This window comes from Solanum verrucosum, unplaced genomic scaffold (genome assembly GCF_900185275.1).
Source record: "Solanum verrucosum unplaced genomic scaffold, falcon-dt-bn FXZP01000018.1, whole genome shotgun sequence".
Lineage (NCBI taxonomy): Eukaryota > Viridiplantae > Streptophyta > Magnoliopsida > Solanales > Solanaceae > Solanum > Solanum verrucosum.
Genome location: NW_026020225.1, coordinates 262,233 through 279,264, shown reverse-complemented (window position 1 = coordinate 279,264; position 17,032 = coordinate 262,233). Strand labels below are relative to the sequence as shown.

At 32.1% G+C, this 17,032-nt stretch overlaps 2 protein-coding genes across 2 annotated transcripts in view; both read right to left on the bottom strand.

Moving 5' to 3' along the window:
* The window catches only part of LOC125831893 (uncharacterized), a 360,286-nt gene that overhangs the window by 312,033 nt on the left and 31,221 nt on the right, over nucleotides 1-17,032 (bottom strand). The gene's annotated exons all lie outside the window — the stretch shown is intronic.
* LOC125831867 (11-beta-hydroxysteroid dehydrogenase-like 2) lies at nucleotides 2,683-5,709 on the bottom strand. The gene is made up of 6 exons (XM_049511006.1): nucleotides 5,518-5,709; nucleotides 4,627-4,819; nucleotides 4,425-4,510; nucleotides 4,046-4,177; nucleotides 3,504-3,665; nucleotides 2,683-2,901 (listed from the first exon to the last, which is right to left on the bottom strand). Exons 1-6 carry the CDS (start codon nucleotides 5,707-5,709, stop codon nucleotides 2,683-2,685), a joined length of 984 nt encoding a protein of 327 aa, XP_049366963.1.

Here is a 17,032-nt window from a genome sequence, read left to right as displayed (position 1 = left end):
ACTGTGTTATGACGGATCCAATTTTTTCCTTCTTTTTTGAGCAATATTTTTCAATAGTAGATTTTGAACTCGAGTATGCATCCTTTTTTTGACTTCTTCGATCTCAAATTCTCCATGATTAACAGATCATTTCGTTGGTTTGATCTATTTTCATGAAACTTTTCATCATCAGAATCAAATATACAAGGTACCATACCAAAAAAAGGGAGCATAATTCATATGTATAAAAAAAAATAGATGGAAAAGCTAAAAAAAACTTTTTTTAAAAAGACAACTTAAGAACTGGGAAGAATAAAATTGATGAAGAAATAGTTCTACCTCATCCGCAATGGCGGATTTGAGATTCACAAAAGAAATTATTTGTCCAATCAGTTTTGTGTGATACATTGAATCCATATTTGTCGATGATTTCTTATACTTGATGATTCAAAAACGTAAATTGTTTGTCCAATTATCTACAATGGTGGATTTGATCAGATTCAAGATTTTGAATTCATGGAGAAAATGAAAATTTGATTTTTGAATTTTGTGAAGTTGTTACAGATTTGGAATTAATTGATATCAATCAAGTTTGTGTGATTTGTGGGAAAAGAAAATCAGTTCTGCATGATTTATGGGAAAGAAAATCAATTTTACATTAATATTCCATATTAAGCGCAACAGACGAGTTTATAGTATATCATATATAATGTATCAGGATGAAATTTATGTATCCTGGTGGCTGAAATTTTAAGGGATTTTTGTAAAATAGAAAAGAGTAGGGATAGAATGTAATTTAGGGTCTTACACTATAGGATTTAGGTAAGTTATACTATTCTTTTTTGTAGCTTTTTTCCTAAAATTAAACTTAGAGTTTATTAACAATTCACCCTTTGACCATGGTAAAAACATCATACAAATGTCAAAACAATAACATAAATATTTCCACACTTTCTGTATACTTACTTACTGTATTAGAAGCATGAGTAAAAGTATATGGTATCAACATGCTTGCTTGAAGATTAATTTAGGGACAAAACCAATTAATGGAGGATATTTTCGTCATTGTAGTTACATAATTTACCCGAACTTTTTTTTACTCCACGTGGTTGCCAAACCATCACCGCATCACTATACGTGGCTAATTTCATCTTTCTGGAATGATCCTTCAAAACTCTCTTTATCTTCTTATCAAAATAATGCTGAAATTTCAAGGTATTTCTTTGTTTTTAATTTTTAATTCGTTTCCCTTCACTGTCTTCATCTTTTCTTTTAGGTATAATTGAACATATATGTTTTATTAATAACAAATATGACAGGTACAAATTAGATACAAACAATATGTTTAGTATTTAATTGAACTGATATAAATTCCCAAAATCAATATTCCCTTTTGGTTGTTTCTAAGTTAAGTTTTTTTTTTTTGGTTAAAGTTTTATGTAATTATCTAAATTGATCTGTTGATTTTTGTTTTTTCTTTTCAGGTTTCAGTATGTGTGGTTTTGATATTATTTTTGAGAGTGTTTAATCTCCTCTACTTTTGTAAGTATAGGTCTTTAGGGTACTTCCACACATTAACATGGTGTGGGTTCTTTGATTTGTCCATCTCATTATTAGGTAGTAGTTTTGTTGTTGTTTGTGTATAAATGTTGTCTGTTCATTTTGATAGCTTTCAACTGTGATATGCGTTGTAAAATTAAAATAACCATATACTAATTAATAGAGTAGTAATTATAATATATCCATAAAACCATTAATTAACAAAATATTCATTGCAATATATAGCAATGTAAAGGACTAGATGACGAGATCGTTATATAAAGCCAGGTCTCTTAGCTTGACATGAAAGTTATCATTCTCCAAGTACAATATAATAATAATAACAAGTCAGCAATTCTATAAATCAAGGTTGGTTCCAAGTGAAAATATGTATCAAAATTTAAAACAGAGTATGATCTCTTTCAGAATTGGGCAGACTTTTAAATTATACTCTCAATGTACGTATGCTCCTCCTCAAGTTTTCTTTTTTCCTTTTATCCTGTGCCCTTTTTTTGGCCTCTTTAAGTTCTTTGCATTTACTTATTATCAACTTTTGTCGTACATGTTTTCTTATCCCCATTGTCGAGTTTTTTATTTTATATAGCTACTGCATCCATCCATCATATTTTAAGGGATGAAGTAGTTCAAAATTCATGTTAATGATCGTTTTACAGATGGTATATATAGTCAATTACACATTTATGTCCTTTGCCAATACCAGCTAATTGTTTAAATACCTACTCTGCATATGTTTATATTATGTAACATTGTGTATATATATATATATATATATATATATATATATATATATGATGCAGTGAGTGAAGAATGTAATCTTCTAAATTTACATTACAGCACAATTGTACGACCACATAGGCAAAAATGTTGGACACAACTACCCTCCTATACTATAATCGAAATCTCAAAGACACACCTTAACTAAACTAAGATCCTGAACACATTTTTAAAAATATTTTTCTACACCTTTTGAGCATACGTGACATCCAAATATCTCCCACACGCCTCAATTGTGTGGAGTCACGAAGTATGCCACGTAAGTAAAAAAGGTGTACAAATTACAAAAAAATGGATTCAGGGTTAATATAACCTTAATTTAGTCTCTAGAATTTCGATCATAATCTATTATTTTTTTAAAAAAAAGAATTACTTATAAGCTATCTTGGTCGATGAAGCATGGCCGATACAAAACTTGTGCTCAAAGGTGCGATAGAACCATTCAAACGCTTGAGGGCATACACTTTTAACAAAGAAGAGCACGCTAATATATTTTGGCTCTGTAATATATCGTTCTTTTCTACATATTGCACTGATAATTGATTTTGCACAGTCACTACAACTGATGACTGGAAGAACAGTAGCATCCTGAAAACATAAATAAACAAGGAACTTAATTAATTATATGAGTATTATAAATAGATATAATATCGACTACTTCGTCTCATTTTATGTGACATCGTTTGTTTTGACATGGTATTTAAGAAATAAAAAAGGAAGATTTTTTAAACTTGTTGTCTAATATAATCGTCTTAGATATTTGTGTCGTGATAAATTATTTATTTAAGAGTAAAATAGGAATTTCAAAGTTAAATTATTTCTAATTACAATAGAGTGACATTCTTCAGGACTAAAAATGAACGAATATCATATAAAATAGGACGGAGGAAGTATTATTTTTTAAGGGACATACATTTAAGTGTACAAATAAAAAAAGTTTTTGTGCCATGTTAATAACTATGAATGAAACTCAACTGCATCGTGTATACCGCGTTGAACATTAATATGAAAAATAGTTTGTTGTGGGTGGGTCATGATTCAATCTGATTTGAGATCAAAGTAAACTTAGATGTGTCATAATTCAACCCGAATTCTATTTCAATCCATTTTTAACATCTTTAATTTCAATCAAATCCATTCATTTGACAACTCTAGTTATTTGTTGATAACATAATTAAAGGTGATCTTACACTAAGTAGCTGTGAGTCAATATGCATGACACCATCCTTCAAGTGTTTTCCTCCCATTATTTCAGAGTCGGTGTAACCTAGCGTTGCAATAGTAATTGAGATTTCCGGAGCCAATTCCACTCTCATAGTCTCATAAAAACTTATTAGTGCAGCTTTACTCGCCTGTAAAACCATAACTAATTAAAATATATCATATAAATTAGGGAACAAGGCATATGATTGAAATCTCATAAACACACCTTAACTAAACTAAGGTCCTATTACCCTCCTAAACTCATTTTTATTTTATTTTTTGTAATTTTGTACACTTTTTTGGCTTACGTGACATCCAAACATCTCCCACGCGCCTCAACTACGTGGAGTCATAGAATGTGTCACATAAGTTAAAAAATATATCAAATTACAAAACAAATGAATTTGAGGGGAAAATAGACATTAGTTTAGTTAATATGCGTCTCTGAGAATTCATCGTAGACTAGGAGGTACTCTGTGCCTTAATACTATAAATTAAACAGAAAATCAAATAGGTATAAAATTCTTACGGTATAGAAACTTATAGACGGTGGGTGCATAATTGCACTGGATGAAGAATTGACAAACACTTTCCCTCTTGTCTTCTTAAGATGAGGAATTGCAAAATATGTTGGGTAAACAGATCCCCAGAAGTTGATATCCTAAAGCAACAACAAAGATTCAGAGTTTAAACTAATCAAAACATCGACAAAATATAAGATGTTTGCCTCTCGGAAGTACAAATCAACATTATTTGGAAAACATTTTAAATTTTATTTTTTACTCCACCCCATAGCCTAACCCCACCTCCCTAAAAAAATTTCAAATTTAAAAGAATTTCATTTTTTACGCCCTTCCTCTAGGCCACTCTCGTCGTCAATATTTTTGAAAAATATTTGTGAATATTACCATAAGAGATGTAAACATGGTAATGTCCGTCACATCATTGATAGAGCACAAAGAGGTGATTCCAGCATTGTTGACGAGATGATCCACTGCATGTAATTAACCTCTTTTTGCATGAGTGCATATATTATATATAGTTTATTCATAAGAGTACTTATTGTATACCATGTAAAAATAAAATAAAAATTACACTATATTTGCTTACAGCGGCCGAAGTGTTTCACAGTTTGATCTACAAATCGTTTGCAGTGTTGAACGTTGGATACATCAGCTCTGATTGATATGACATCTAGACACCCTAAACTCTTTGCCTTCTCAGCTACTTTCCAAAGCTTCTTCTCCCTTCTCGCCACAATTGCTAATGAACAACCTCTTCTTGCATATTCATAAGCCAATTCCTATTAAATTCCACCAATATTATATATACATCATTACTACCAGACTGTCTCGATAAGTTTGGGGCCTAAAGCCAAACAATATTTTTATACTATTATTTGTTATTTCGATATAAATCATAATTTCAAACCTTTTTTTTTTGGAACATATATACTATCTCCGTTCATTTTTAATTGTCATGATTTCCTTTTTTAGAGTCAAACTATAAGAACTTTGACTAACATTTTACGATATATTTTTTCATCATATTGATATACGAAAATTTGCAATTTATAGTACTTTTCGTATAGTTTTTGAATATCTAATTTTTTGGTTTAAAATATCGAATTAATGTAATCTCATTTAACTTTGAAAATTAGACAAATTGACTTTCAAATAGCGCAACATGACAAATAAAAGTGAACGGAGGAGTACATGTCTTCTTTTTAATAACGTCTTTCATATTAGTATCATTTAACATGACCTCATTTCATATTTATGCTTTATAACTTTGGGCGCACAAGTAGACACTTAAACTTGTACAAAGTTGAACAAGAGTAGACACATAAGTCGTACGTGACATAGTATATGTAAAGCACACCCCAAATTGAAGGACATAAATATAATCTAAGGCCAAGTTAAAAGACATTTATATATTATGCCAGTAAAAGACGATGCATGTAAAGAAAAAAAAACAAATAGGGGGAGAGGAGGAAGGAACCTCTCCAATTCCTGATGAAGCGCCGGTGATAAGAACAACTTTTCCTTTCATGTTTTCACTCACCACAAACCTATATAGAAAAAGGATGATCCTAGAGATGCAAAAGAAGGGGAAAAAGGCAAATAATGCAATAAGAACTAATGGTGTAATGAATAGAGAGATGAGAGTGTGAACAAAATAACTAGAAGCCATATTCTAAATCTTCTTCAATTCCTACGGTGTTAGAAGAACCATATTTATAGAAAAGGGATTTAACTATTATTTTTATTTTTTCAAATTATTTTTTGAATAAGTGTCACATGTCTAATATTAATATCAATGATTTAGGTTTAATTAATTGAGGGCTATAACAATAATTTATGTAGAGTGGGAAAATAGACAATTAATTGAGAGCTATAACAATAATCAATGGTGGCTATTTTCCAAAGAAATTGACTACAATTACAATTCAAAATTAGGCAAAAAATTAAATTAAAAAAACTAACAATCCAAGTTTCCCAAAACTAGCTAATCCATGTGTGCCACAGAGGCAAACATACATAGGATTGTTCTTCTTCACCCTAAATTTAAGTCATCCAAACCTATCCAATGATTGTAATACAATCAACATTTTCAATATATATATATTAGAAGGATATGGTCCAGGCTCGGCACGTGGATCAAAGGCAGATCAAGGTTTTTAAGATTTTGGGTGTCACATTTTATGAACAATAGTGTAATTTCAATATTTATATAGAAGAACTCTGGTAGCCCGTTTAGCCTTAAAAGTATTTTTTTTAAGAAAAAATTAATTGAAGTATTTAACCAAGTTCTTAAAAGAAAATAATTGTTTTTAATGAATAGCAAAAGCTATTTTTCAGTATTAAAAAGATTCTTGAAAAAGAACACTTGATAAAAAAAAGAAGGGAAAAGGGACAAATATACCCCCGAACTTTCGAAAATGGTATGTCAATACCCTCCGTTATACTTTTGGTCCATCAGAGCCCTTGCCGTCCAATAATCAGTGCACATTTGCCCCTCCCACTAACGGAACACACATTGTGTACACGTGGCGCAATCCTAGGCCACAACCCGAATTGACCAATTTTTTTACCCAAATTTCAAAATCCGTCCATAACCCATTTAACCCACCCGATTTACCCATAAATAAACTCTCTAAAATCCTATGGAAAAATCCTAAAAAGTTTATTTATTTACGTTAAACTTTACACACGTTTTAAAAAATACGATTGTAATAAAAAATTTATTGTAATACTTCTATTAATTAATGGATTGTTTTGGTAAAACTTAATTTTTGAAATTATTTTTTCAACAACTTAACTTCCTAATCACTTTCCCTTATCCACGTGGGTCCCACATTTTCCATCGTTCTTCTTCCTAATTCTTCTGTTGACTTCTTCAAATTTCTTCTTTTACTGTTCCTCTGCTTCTTGCAAGGAAGAAAAAAAATGAGAATTTCATGGGGTAAAAAGCATCAAAATCATCACCTCTACCACCCTCCTCCTCCTCCGACGCCGTCTTCTTCTATTGCTCCGCCATTTCCGTCCCTTCCCCACCCAAACTACTTCTTACCTGCAGCTTCTACAACACTTCCCCCTTCCCCCAAACCCTTATCCTTTACATACTAACCTCTCCTCCCCCACCCAACTACCCGACTCCTTCTAATTCAAATTACCACTTTAGTTTTCGTCAATCCAGTTATGGTACTAGATTTGTAGTCTATCAAAATCAGTATCCTCCTTATTATCATCCTAACAGTAATAACGGATGGGGTGGGTTTCAGCCTTCGCCGCCACCTTCATCGTCGTTGCCGGCGGTGTTGTATGTGGATCACCAAATGGCGAAGAAGATTAAAAATGATGTTAATGTTCATAAGGATCCTATCAGGGTTCGTGTTAATGAATTCAATAAAGATTTCCATTTTTCTTTAGGATTTTATTGAGTTTATTTGTGGGTAAATCGGGTGGGTTAAATGGGTTATGGACGGATTTTGAAATTCGGGTTAAAAAATTGGTCAATTCGGGTTGTGGCCTAGGATTGCGCCACGTGTACACAATGTGTGTTCCGTTAGTGGGAGGGGCAAATGTGCACTGATTATTGGACGGCAAGGGCTCTGATGGACCAAAAGTATAACGGAGGGTATTGACATACCATTTTCGAAAGTTCGGAGGTATATTTGTCCCTTTTCCCAAAAAAGAAATACATTTTTTATTACCAAGAATTTGAACAAAAAGTGGAATAGTTGATAAAAATTAAGAACCATTATAAATAGAAATTGACACAATGTTATAAAATAATATATTGTGGATGTCCACTACATCAAGAAGTTACTCCATACTTTCCTCCATTATGAAGATAACCATAACCTCCATAACCTCCACCTTTATAACCATTATTCTTGTAACCTTTCACTTCCATAACCTCCCCATTATATTCATGTTAATGTCATGTTTATGACTAACCTTTTGTATGCCTCTATGTTACACTATAAATAAAGGCATAAGGGTTCATATTGTATACACTTGAAGATTTGGTGAACACTTGAAAGAAAGAAGTTAGTTTATTGTTCCTCTTGTCTTATATTCTTCTTCTCTTCCTCTTTATATTGTTCTTTTGTTCTTAAGTTTTACAACACGTTATCAACACTATTGTTCTACAATTGAAGGATTGAAGCAAAGTAAATATAAAGAAGTTTATTTTGTGGTTATTTTAAAATGGTTAGTAAATTATGTTAATCCTTCGTAACAATATTGAGAAGAAATGTTAAAAGGTTTTAATTCATTTTAACTTGGGACTTTTACACGATTTCAACATGTTGTTCTAATTAATTGATTTGGTTCATTTTTCTTATATTTTGAGTCAAATTCAAATTATATTTATGGTATTCAATATTATTTTTTTTGGTAATGCATTTGGTTTATTAAGACATTGATTGAGGGTAAGACGGTGAATTCAAGTTTCACCGCACCAAATGGATAAGACATCAAATTAAAGTTTCGGTGCACCATGATAATAAGAAGTTGGGTTCAAGTCCCATTGATCTATGACCAAAGGCGTCTTTATATAGGTAAGACATTGAGTTTAAGTCCTAATGCACTATAGTGATGATATGATGATGACTAACATAAAGTTTTATACTTTTGACTGAAAGTCATGAAATTTACCCAATTAATTTGTTCCATTCTCTTATGTGAATGTGGTAGCAGTCCATAATATGTCTGAAAAATGACAAGTAGTTGAATGTATGAATATGGGTGTGGTAAAATGTTAATGGTCATCATTGTGGTAATTAAAAGGAAGAACATTATGGGTTCTTAAGATGGTCCTTCAAATGTGAAGGTAATTTTGTCCATTAAAGTGGTATGAAAGGTTATTGGACACATTGTTTCTTAAGATGCTCCTTCAAATGTAAAGGTAATTTTTATCCATCAAAGTGGTGTGAGAAGTTATTGGGCACATTGTTGTTGGTGCAACCCAAATTTGAAAAGTTTTGTAAATCCTCCATCAAAATAAAGGAATACAAAGTGGTAGTACATTTGGTATATTTGACCTCTTAAAGTGATGTTGAGGTGAGTTACATAAATTTGATAATGCCAAAACATGACAATGAGTTTATGATAAAAACTTATGGAGCATGTACAAATGGTTATGGTTCATTTCTTGAAGAGAATGTGATTGTGTTCGTATGGGTAAGAACATGTTCATGTATGGTTGGATAAATGTCACATCTCACCTCTACGGGAGGTTAGAGATATTGAAAAAAATAAAATATTTTGACATAAATGGTCATTTTGATCATATACTTTGAGTACTACACAAATATTGTGGTATGTTTTTATTATGAACTATTGGAGGCAAAAGAAAGAAGTAATTCTTTTCTATAAAGGTTGTGGTCATGACCAAAATAAATATTATTGGTTATCAAGAAATAAGTCTTGCATGTAATAAATTTAACCATGACAATAATAATAATTTTCTCCTTGAATGAGATGGTCACCATAAGAATGGTGTTGTGAAATTTGTGGTGGTACACAAAATTAATTGAGAGTTCCGAAAGGGCTAATTTGTTACTATCTGGAGGAATGAAATAGTTCATAATATTGGGGTTGTAGTAAGTCTCAAAAGAAACTTTTTAAGTTTCAAAGGAATTAAAATAAAATTTATTATATTGAGACTGTAAATTATTGAAAGATTAAATATCTTTAGATTACTACAATCAAAGCGGGTTATGAATATTTACATAAAAGTTTATCCGTCTTTCTCTTGTTTGTTGTATAAAGATATGGGCATGATGAAGGAATCACATGCAAAAGTAAACTAGAAGTTTACTAGAATATATATCAGTTGGCATATAACCTGTTGACCATTCTGGTTCAAATGTGATGCAAAAGAAATTGAGAATTCATGTGACTATATGTTTGAAGAAATAAAAGATTCTTCAAGAATTCTCTTGTGTTTCTTGTTCTCATGATAAAATGATAATTTTATCAACTAAGGTGCGGAGGTATCCCTTGAAATTATTTGAAACATATAGAAAGGTGAATATGTGCCTGTTCACCTGCCATGTGGACCGCTTACTATTATGATTTAATAGATGCATCTATGGTATGGTCACATGTGCATTTGTATCAACTTACAAATTGATTTTTGTAAGGTTGTTTGCTCGAATTATTAAATTAAGAGCACATTTCCAAACTATAAAATTATGTTGATAATGTGGTTGATTTAGCAGAAATTGTTTGCCTCCAATTATAGCTAGACCATTGATTATGAGAACAAATCTCTCAAATAAAATTTGATATGAGATGAGTTTATTTAACGTGTATGCATCAAGCCAACAAGGTTCTCCCATCACAATTGGTTCAGGGTTAGGAACCAAAAAATTTCCATTTAAGAATTTGATGTGTGCACATATGATTTTATTGCTCCACCACACACAAAGATGGATCCCCAAATGAGGTTGGGGGTAAATGTTAGATTCCTAACATTAGGGGGAGATATGTTTAGCAGCTGAAAATTATGTGTGAGGTGAATTATCTAGATCCTCGTTAAAAAAAAAATATGAACTTGAAGTTCACGAGATAATTCATTTGCAAAATGTTGCAAATAATTTGCCAGATGTATTTGCTGACCCAATATTTTAATTAAGCTGCAAATGCTCCAATAAATAGTCCTTAAAGGACAAAGTCTATGGTACGCCAGAAGCGTGATAGACCAATCGATTCCAAATGTAAAACTCCTTGAGGAAGGAGAGGAGCAAATTATCAAAATGGTCATGATAATGAGGTAAATGCTTTGAAAGAGCACTATGACATAACACTTCATAAAGCCTTTGCAAAGGTTGAGGTATCTGAAAATGATGATAAATGAAGAGATCTCGATATGTTATGTCCTATTGGAATTGGTATCAAAATGACCGTCGATGGTATCTTTAATATGAAGTAGCACTCAATGTTATAAATGGTTACGAGGATCTTAAATTTGAATCTGTCATATAGTGTTGACAGATAAATGATTGGCACTATTCAAGTATATTTTGTTTCACTTAGAAAAGTGATGTTTTTGATCTTATAGTTCATGGATCAAAATATAATGTCAGTGTAGTATGTTTTATTTGGAAAATATATTTTGACTGGTTTAGAGTCAGCACTTAATTTTTTGAGAAAAATCAAGAAAACTATTTGTTTTTCAAAAGACTAAAACAGGAATCTAATGAAAACTAATAAAAGGGTTCGGGGTTCTTATTAGCATTCCGGGAAGGGTTTGAAAGCACCCGAAATGCCCGCTAATATGCGGTTATCCGACGACTAATTTAGTTGGCTAAAGTAATTTGATTTGATTTAAATTGAGAAACTTTATAATTAGAGCTATTCTAAAGGGGAAAACGAAAAAATGAAAATACTAATTAAGTGACCTATTTTTTGCAAAAATTATTCTTTAAATCTAATTAAGGATGATCAATTTTAGTTAAATTGATAAAACACAACAGAGGTCTTACGGGGATTTGAATTGTTCAACCCTACGATTAGCAACAAATATAAACAAGTGAAATGAACGCAGTAGAGTAAAGAGGGAAAGAGAGTTGGGCCCAAATCTGGTTTTTGTCCGCCTGGGCCAGTATTAGGGCCCATTTCCATTTTGGGCCTTCGGCCCATTTAAGTCACCTGCACCTGTCCTAGTCTAACATGAAATAAATATCTTTCTTTTGGACCTTAAGCCCAATTTCTCCACCTGTCCTAGGAACTAACAAGTAATAGTAAGTAAAATGACAAGGGCTTAGGCCCAATAATAACAAAATACAATTTCGAATAAATAAAGGTAGGCTTTGGCCCAATCTTTTTCAACTCCCGATTTGCTCCGCTTTTCTTTCAATTTCGAGACATATTCGTCGATTTTAATATCTGGCTGACTCAGATAAAAGGGGATATGGGCCTCCGTGGCCCAAAGGAAAATGTGAGGATAGAGTCAGTGAGGATCCGGACAAATTTCACATGCAAACACGAAATAAGGGAGAGGAGTTAATACATAATTCAATCAACATAAATGCAGGAAGGATAAACTAATTCACAGGAAAATATACAATAACTTAAAAATGTATAACTTAACATGTAATTAGTCCATACAGTAAGACATAAAAAAGAAAAATGACAACTTTAAAGGAGCAGTTAAAAGGCCCAGTAGTCATTATTCAAAGTTAATTATCCTTAATTGTGGGCAATGACGAATGCTTACTCATTTAATATATATATATATAAATATATATAAAGTGAATGAATTTAACAGAAGGGCGTGAAGAGATACTTCTTATAATAAAAATCTAAACTAAAGGCAATGAGAAGAAACATTATATTTTCACACATTATCCAAAGTAATAACAAGATGACCAAATTGATTAAGAAGCGCTAACACTATGATTGATGCACACTCACATTATTGAGCGAAATCAACTGCTCGGCAAGGTGAAGTTGAAACAACACGCTAACTTGAAGCTTTTCAAAAATTCAAAGAAATCAACGAATTAACAAGGGATCTTACCATTGAAGCTTGAAAATGAAATTAACTTGGGCATAAAAAATAAAAGTCAAGCTCAGAAACTAAGTTAAAACAGCCATGTCTTTAGAATAGTAATTAGTCATAATAGATACTCATGTTCATTGACACACAAACACTAACCTCGAAAAAATAGGATCATCAATACTTGAACCAAGGATAAACGGTTTAAAACATAAGCACATTTAGACATTTTAATGTATGAAACACGCTTAATATCGCAGGAAATTCGAATAGAGACCCAAATCACCCTAAAGAAACTAAATGAGAACTAGAAAGACACCAACTAGCGTAGAAAGAAACAAAGTAAAGCTTTTAACGGACTAACAAATTTAGTCACAACAGATCAAACCAGACTTTTAACTGACTTTATGAACCTATTCAGATAAATATAAGAAAGTAACCTACTTGACTGGACGATTTCCACATTTTAAGGAATCATACAGAAATTTACAGCAACCTAAAAGGGAACAGAGCACTGAAATGCCCGTCCAAATTCCAGCGAACAAACAACAAACAAGCATTTCTATCTATTCAAACACACAAGCAAAAAATAGAGAATGATTAGAGGTTAACAGGGGGCATAGTTAAGCATAGAGAGATTTTTACCTTTTTTCGGGCAGCGACGGGGACTCGAGGCACTGAAGACGATTCCACCACCAACCTCTTACTTCAATGAACCCGGAAGGATGACGAACGAGAGGAGAGAGTAAAAAGGAACTCGAAAATTAGTTCTCCTCTCTATTTCTTTGAGTGTATTTTGTATATATTCTCTGTCTCCTTTCAAAATCTTATACGTTGTTCTCTCTATGTAGGTAAGTTCTCGCCAATTCTTTCCAATTTTCCTTCCCAACTCTATTTTTCACTTTTCTCTAGGTTTTTCGGTGAAGCTCGCCTCCAACCATCCCCCTAGCAGCAAAGACAACAAAATATATATAGAAGAAGAACTAGGGCAGATTTGGGGGGGAAAGGGACGAAAATTGGGTTCAAGGTCCATTCCAAATTCAAAATCGAAAATCCTACACAATTCTGGGGAGGCAACCTTTCTCTGAAAAATTCACCCCATTCCGAAAGAGGAAAGGGAGATGGACGGACTCGATTTGCCTCTCGTCCTTAAGTGTCGACGTGGAGTAATCTCGTGGCTACAAGGACTAAGACGCAGGTGCTTTGGTTGTGCGGAAGAAGACAATGAAAAATCACAGTACTACTCTAGCGTTGACGCCGCTTGGTTTTGTTGTTGTCGCTTGCTGCATATTAACGTTAGAATGAGCTGTGAACTGCTTTTCGTTGTTAACGTTGCAGCACACGTTTCTGGGTTTCTTTTAGAATTGGAGTGGGCCGGGTTAAAGGGGGAAAAGGATTGGGCTGAAATTTGGGTCGGTTAGGAATAATAGAAGTGGGTTGAAATATGGTGTCAAGTGTGGGCTTGGGGGGGGTTTGCTGGAAATGCCAAAATAAGATCCAACATGGTCATTAAGATGGGTTAAGGGTATCAAATTGATGGGAATTAGATTAAGCTTTGGCCACACGATTTAAATTATGGCCAAACGAATTAAGGACTTAGTCAAATTGAGTTAATTAGTAAATTCAACTAATAATTAAATAGGACGAATTAATATAAATTAATTAATGAGCTTCTTAATTTTAATGAAATAAAATAATCGATCTTAATTATAAAATAATTAAACTAATTGTCTTAAAAGTGTAACTATAATTAAGACTAGATTGCATTAACAAAATATTTAACTCATAAGCATAAAATGTGACGCATCCCAACTACTAAGAATAATAATAAACTAATCGAAATGTGTACCTATATAAAACACGTTAATCACATAAATAAGTGAAATCATTTTTAAAAACTTGAGAAATATTTAGAGTTTTTCACAAAACCAATTATTTCAAATTGTTTGAAAATTAGGAAGCTCAAAAATTAATTCCTATCGTGGCGGGTCAAAATTGGGTGTCAACATAGTACAAATGAATCATTGTGCAAAAGTATAATCGTAAGATATAAAGTGCGGTTTGTGCCTCGGGGCATAAAGGATTTCGCAAAAAATCCTGACATTATTAAATGGAGATATATTCTTCAATGGTGGATGCAATGAGACTTGTTTCAGTCTGGCAATAGATGAAATACTGGAATATGCATAATGATTATTATGTCTAACTAGACGATGAAGTTCTATGAAAATCCTTGAAGGATTTAAAATGTCTTAAAGCAATTCCATTGAGTACCCAATGGTTTTGAGATTGCTTAACACAGAGAAAGAATCTTTTTGATCTCATGAAAATGATTTAAAATGTCATGTATTAGTGCAATTGGTGCACTTACAGATTGATGGTTATGCAAATGCTAGAAGATTATTCGATATACATATAAAAAGTTATGTGAGGGGATTGCCATATTATCATTCAAGTTATGCCAAGAAACTAACAAAGAAAGTGACTCAACACATAGAAGATGTGTGATTTTTTTAGAAGAAAAGACGAGCAACGTATAAAGTTGAAATGATCAATCTCTGAGTTAGAAATGATTTGATTATGTAGATGCAGAATATTTATTTGATCTGCATAAAGCTTGATCGCAAATGAGCTATTTGTTTACATATGGAGGCACAACAATATCTTGGCATTCAAAGATACAAACATTGGTAATCACTTCTTCAAATCATACATAAATATTATTGATCTATGAAGCAAGTCAGGAGTGTGTATGGTTGGAATCATGATCTATCATATTCAGAAAATATGTGATTTTCCTTTGGCAAAGAATATTCTAACCACCATCTACGAAAATAATATATAGCTCAATTGAAGGGAGGATACAATCAAAGGAGGTCAGACAAAACATATTTCACCAAAAGTATTTTTCACACATGATCTTTAACAAAATGGAGAGATAGACGTTCAAAGACTCATTCAAGTGATATCTTGTAAACTTATTCACTAAGGATTGCCAACATCAATATATGAGAAGTTGTGATATAAGATTGAAATGCATCGTCTTTGAGATATCAAGTAAAGTTTTTATCAGGGGGAGAAAAATACGTGTTGTACTCTTTTCTTTAACCATGATTTTATCCCAATTGGGTTTTCCTGGTAAGGTTTTTAACGAGACACATTCAAAGCGTATTAAAAGATATGTGTACTCTTTTTCCTTCACTAGGATTTTTTCCCACAGGGTTTTTTCCTAGTAAGGTTTTAACGAGGCATATTATCTATGGACATCCAAGGGGGAGTGTTATAAAATAATATATTGTGGATGTCCATTCCATCAAGAAGTTACTCCATACTTTCCTCCATTATGAAGATAACCATTATTCTTGTAACCTTTCACTTCCATAACCTCCACCTTTATAACCATTATTCTTGTAACCTTTCACTTCCATAACCTCCCCATTATATTCATGTTAATGTCATGTTTGTGACTAAACTTTTGTATGCCTCTATGTTACACTATAAATAGAGGCATAAGGGTTCATATTGTATACACTTGAAGATTTGGTGAACACTTGAAAGAAAGAAAGTTAGTTTATTGTTCCTCTTGTCTTATATTCTTCTTCTCTTCCTCTTTATATTGTTCTTTTGTTCTTCAGTTTTACAACAGACAAATACTAATTGTGGTTCAAAAATATTTTTAAAATTTATTGGTCAAACACATTGATTATCATCAAAAGTATTTATTTTTTAAAGCACTTTTGGAAGGAAAAAAAAAGATATTTTAAAACATTTCATTTTAAAGGCGTCTTGTCTTGGCTTCAACAATTTTATGTAAAACAATAAAAAGGCACGTAACGCGGATTCGTTCCCATGACTGTGGAAGAAAAAAATTGACGCTTTGCCATCGACACTACACAGTTTTTTTTTCCTTTTTCTGTGGGTGGCATATGTTATATAAATCATGATAAATATACCATTTCAACCGAAATCACTGGGTGTTGTGGCACCCTCACACTATTACGTAGATCTGCCCTCGGGCCAAAAAGACTCTCACAAGTAATCTTTAGCGTAAAAAAATAATAATAGTGACCAACAAAAATTGGTAAAGATTTATGTGTCTCAATGAGTTATAGCATCTAGGGGTGTACAAAATCGAACCAAACCACCAATTAAAAAAAATTCAACTAATGATTTGGTTTGATATTGGAAAACAAATCTGACTTTACTTGGGTCGGTTTGATTTTAACTAAAAAAAGTCAACCCTAGACCAAACCAACCCGACATTATATTTTTAAAATTTATTTTATACATAAAAGTATTTACTTTGATGTAATTTCTAAAAATTACTTATACGTATTCATTATTTTTATCTTTTAACATATTTTTAAAGTTTTTTAGACTTCAAATTTTGAATGGTGCAAGAAAGGTTATAGTCATGTTAGTAACTCTAATAAAGCTCAATTCAAAATCAAATCAATACTAATGATAGCAAAATAAATTAATTCAACACTATGAATGACAA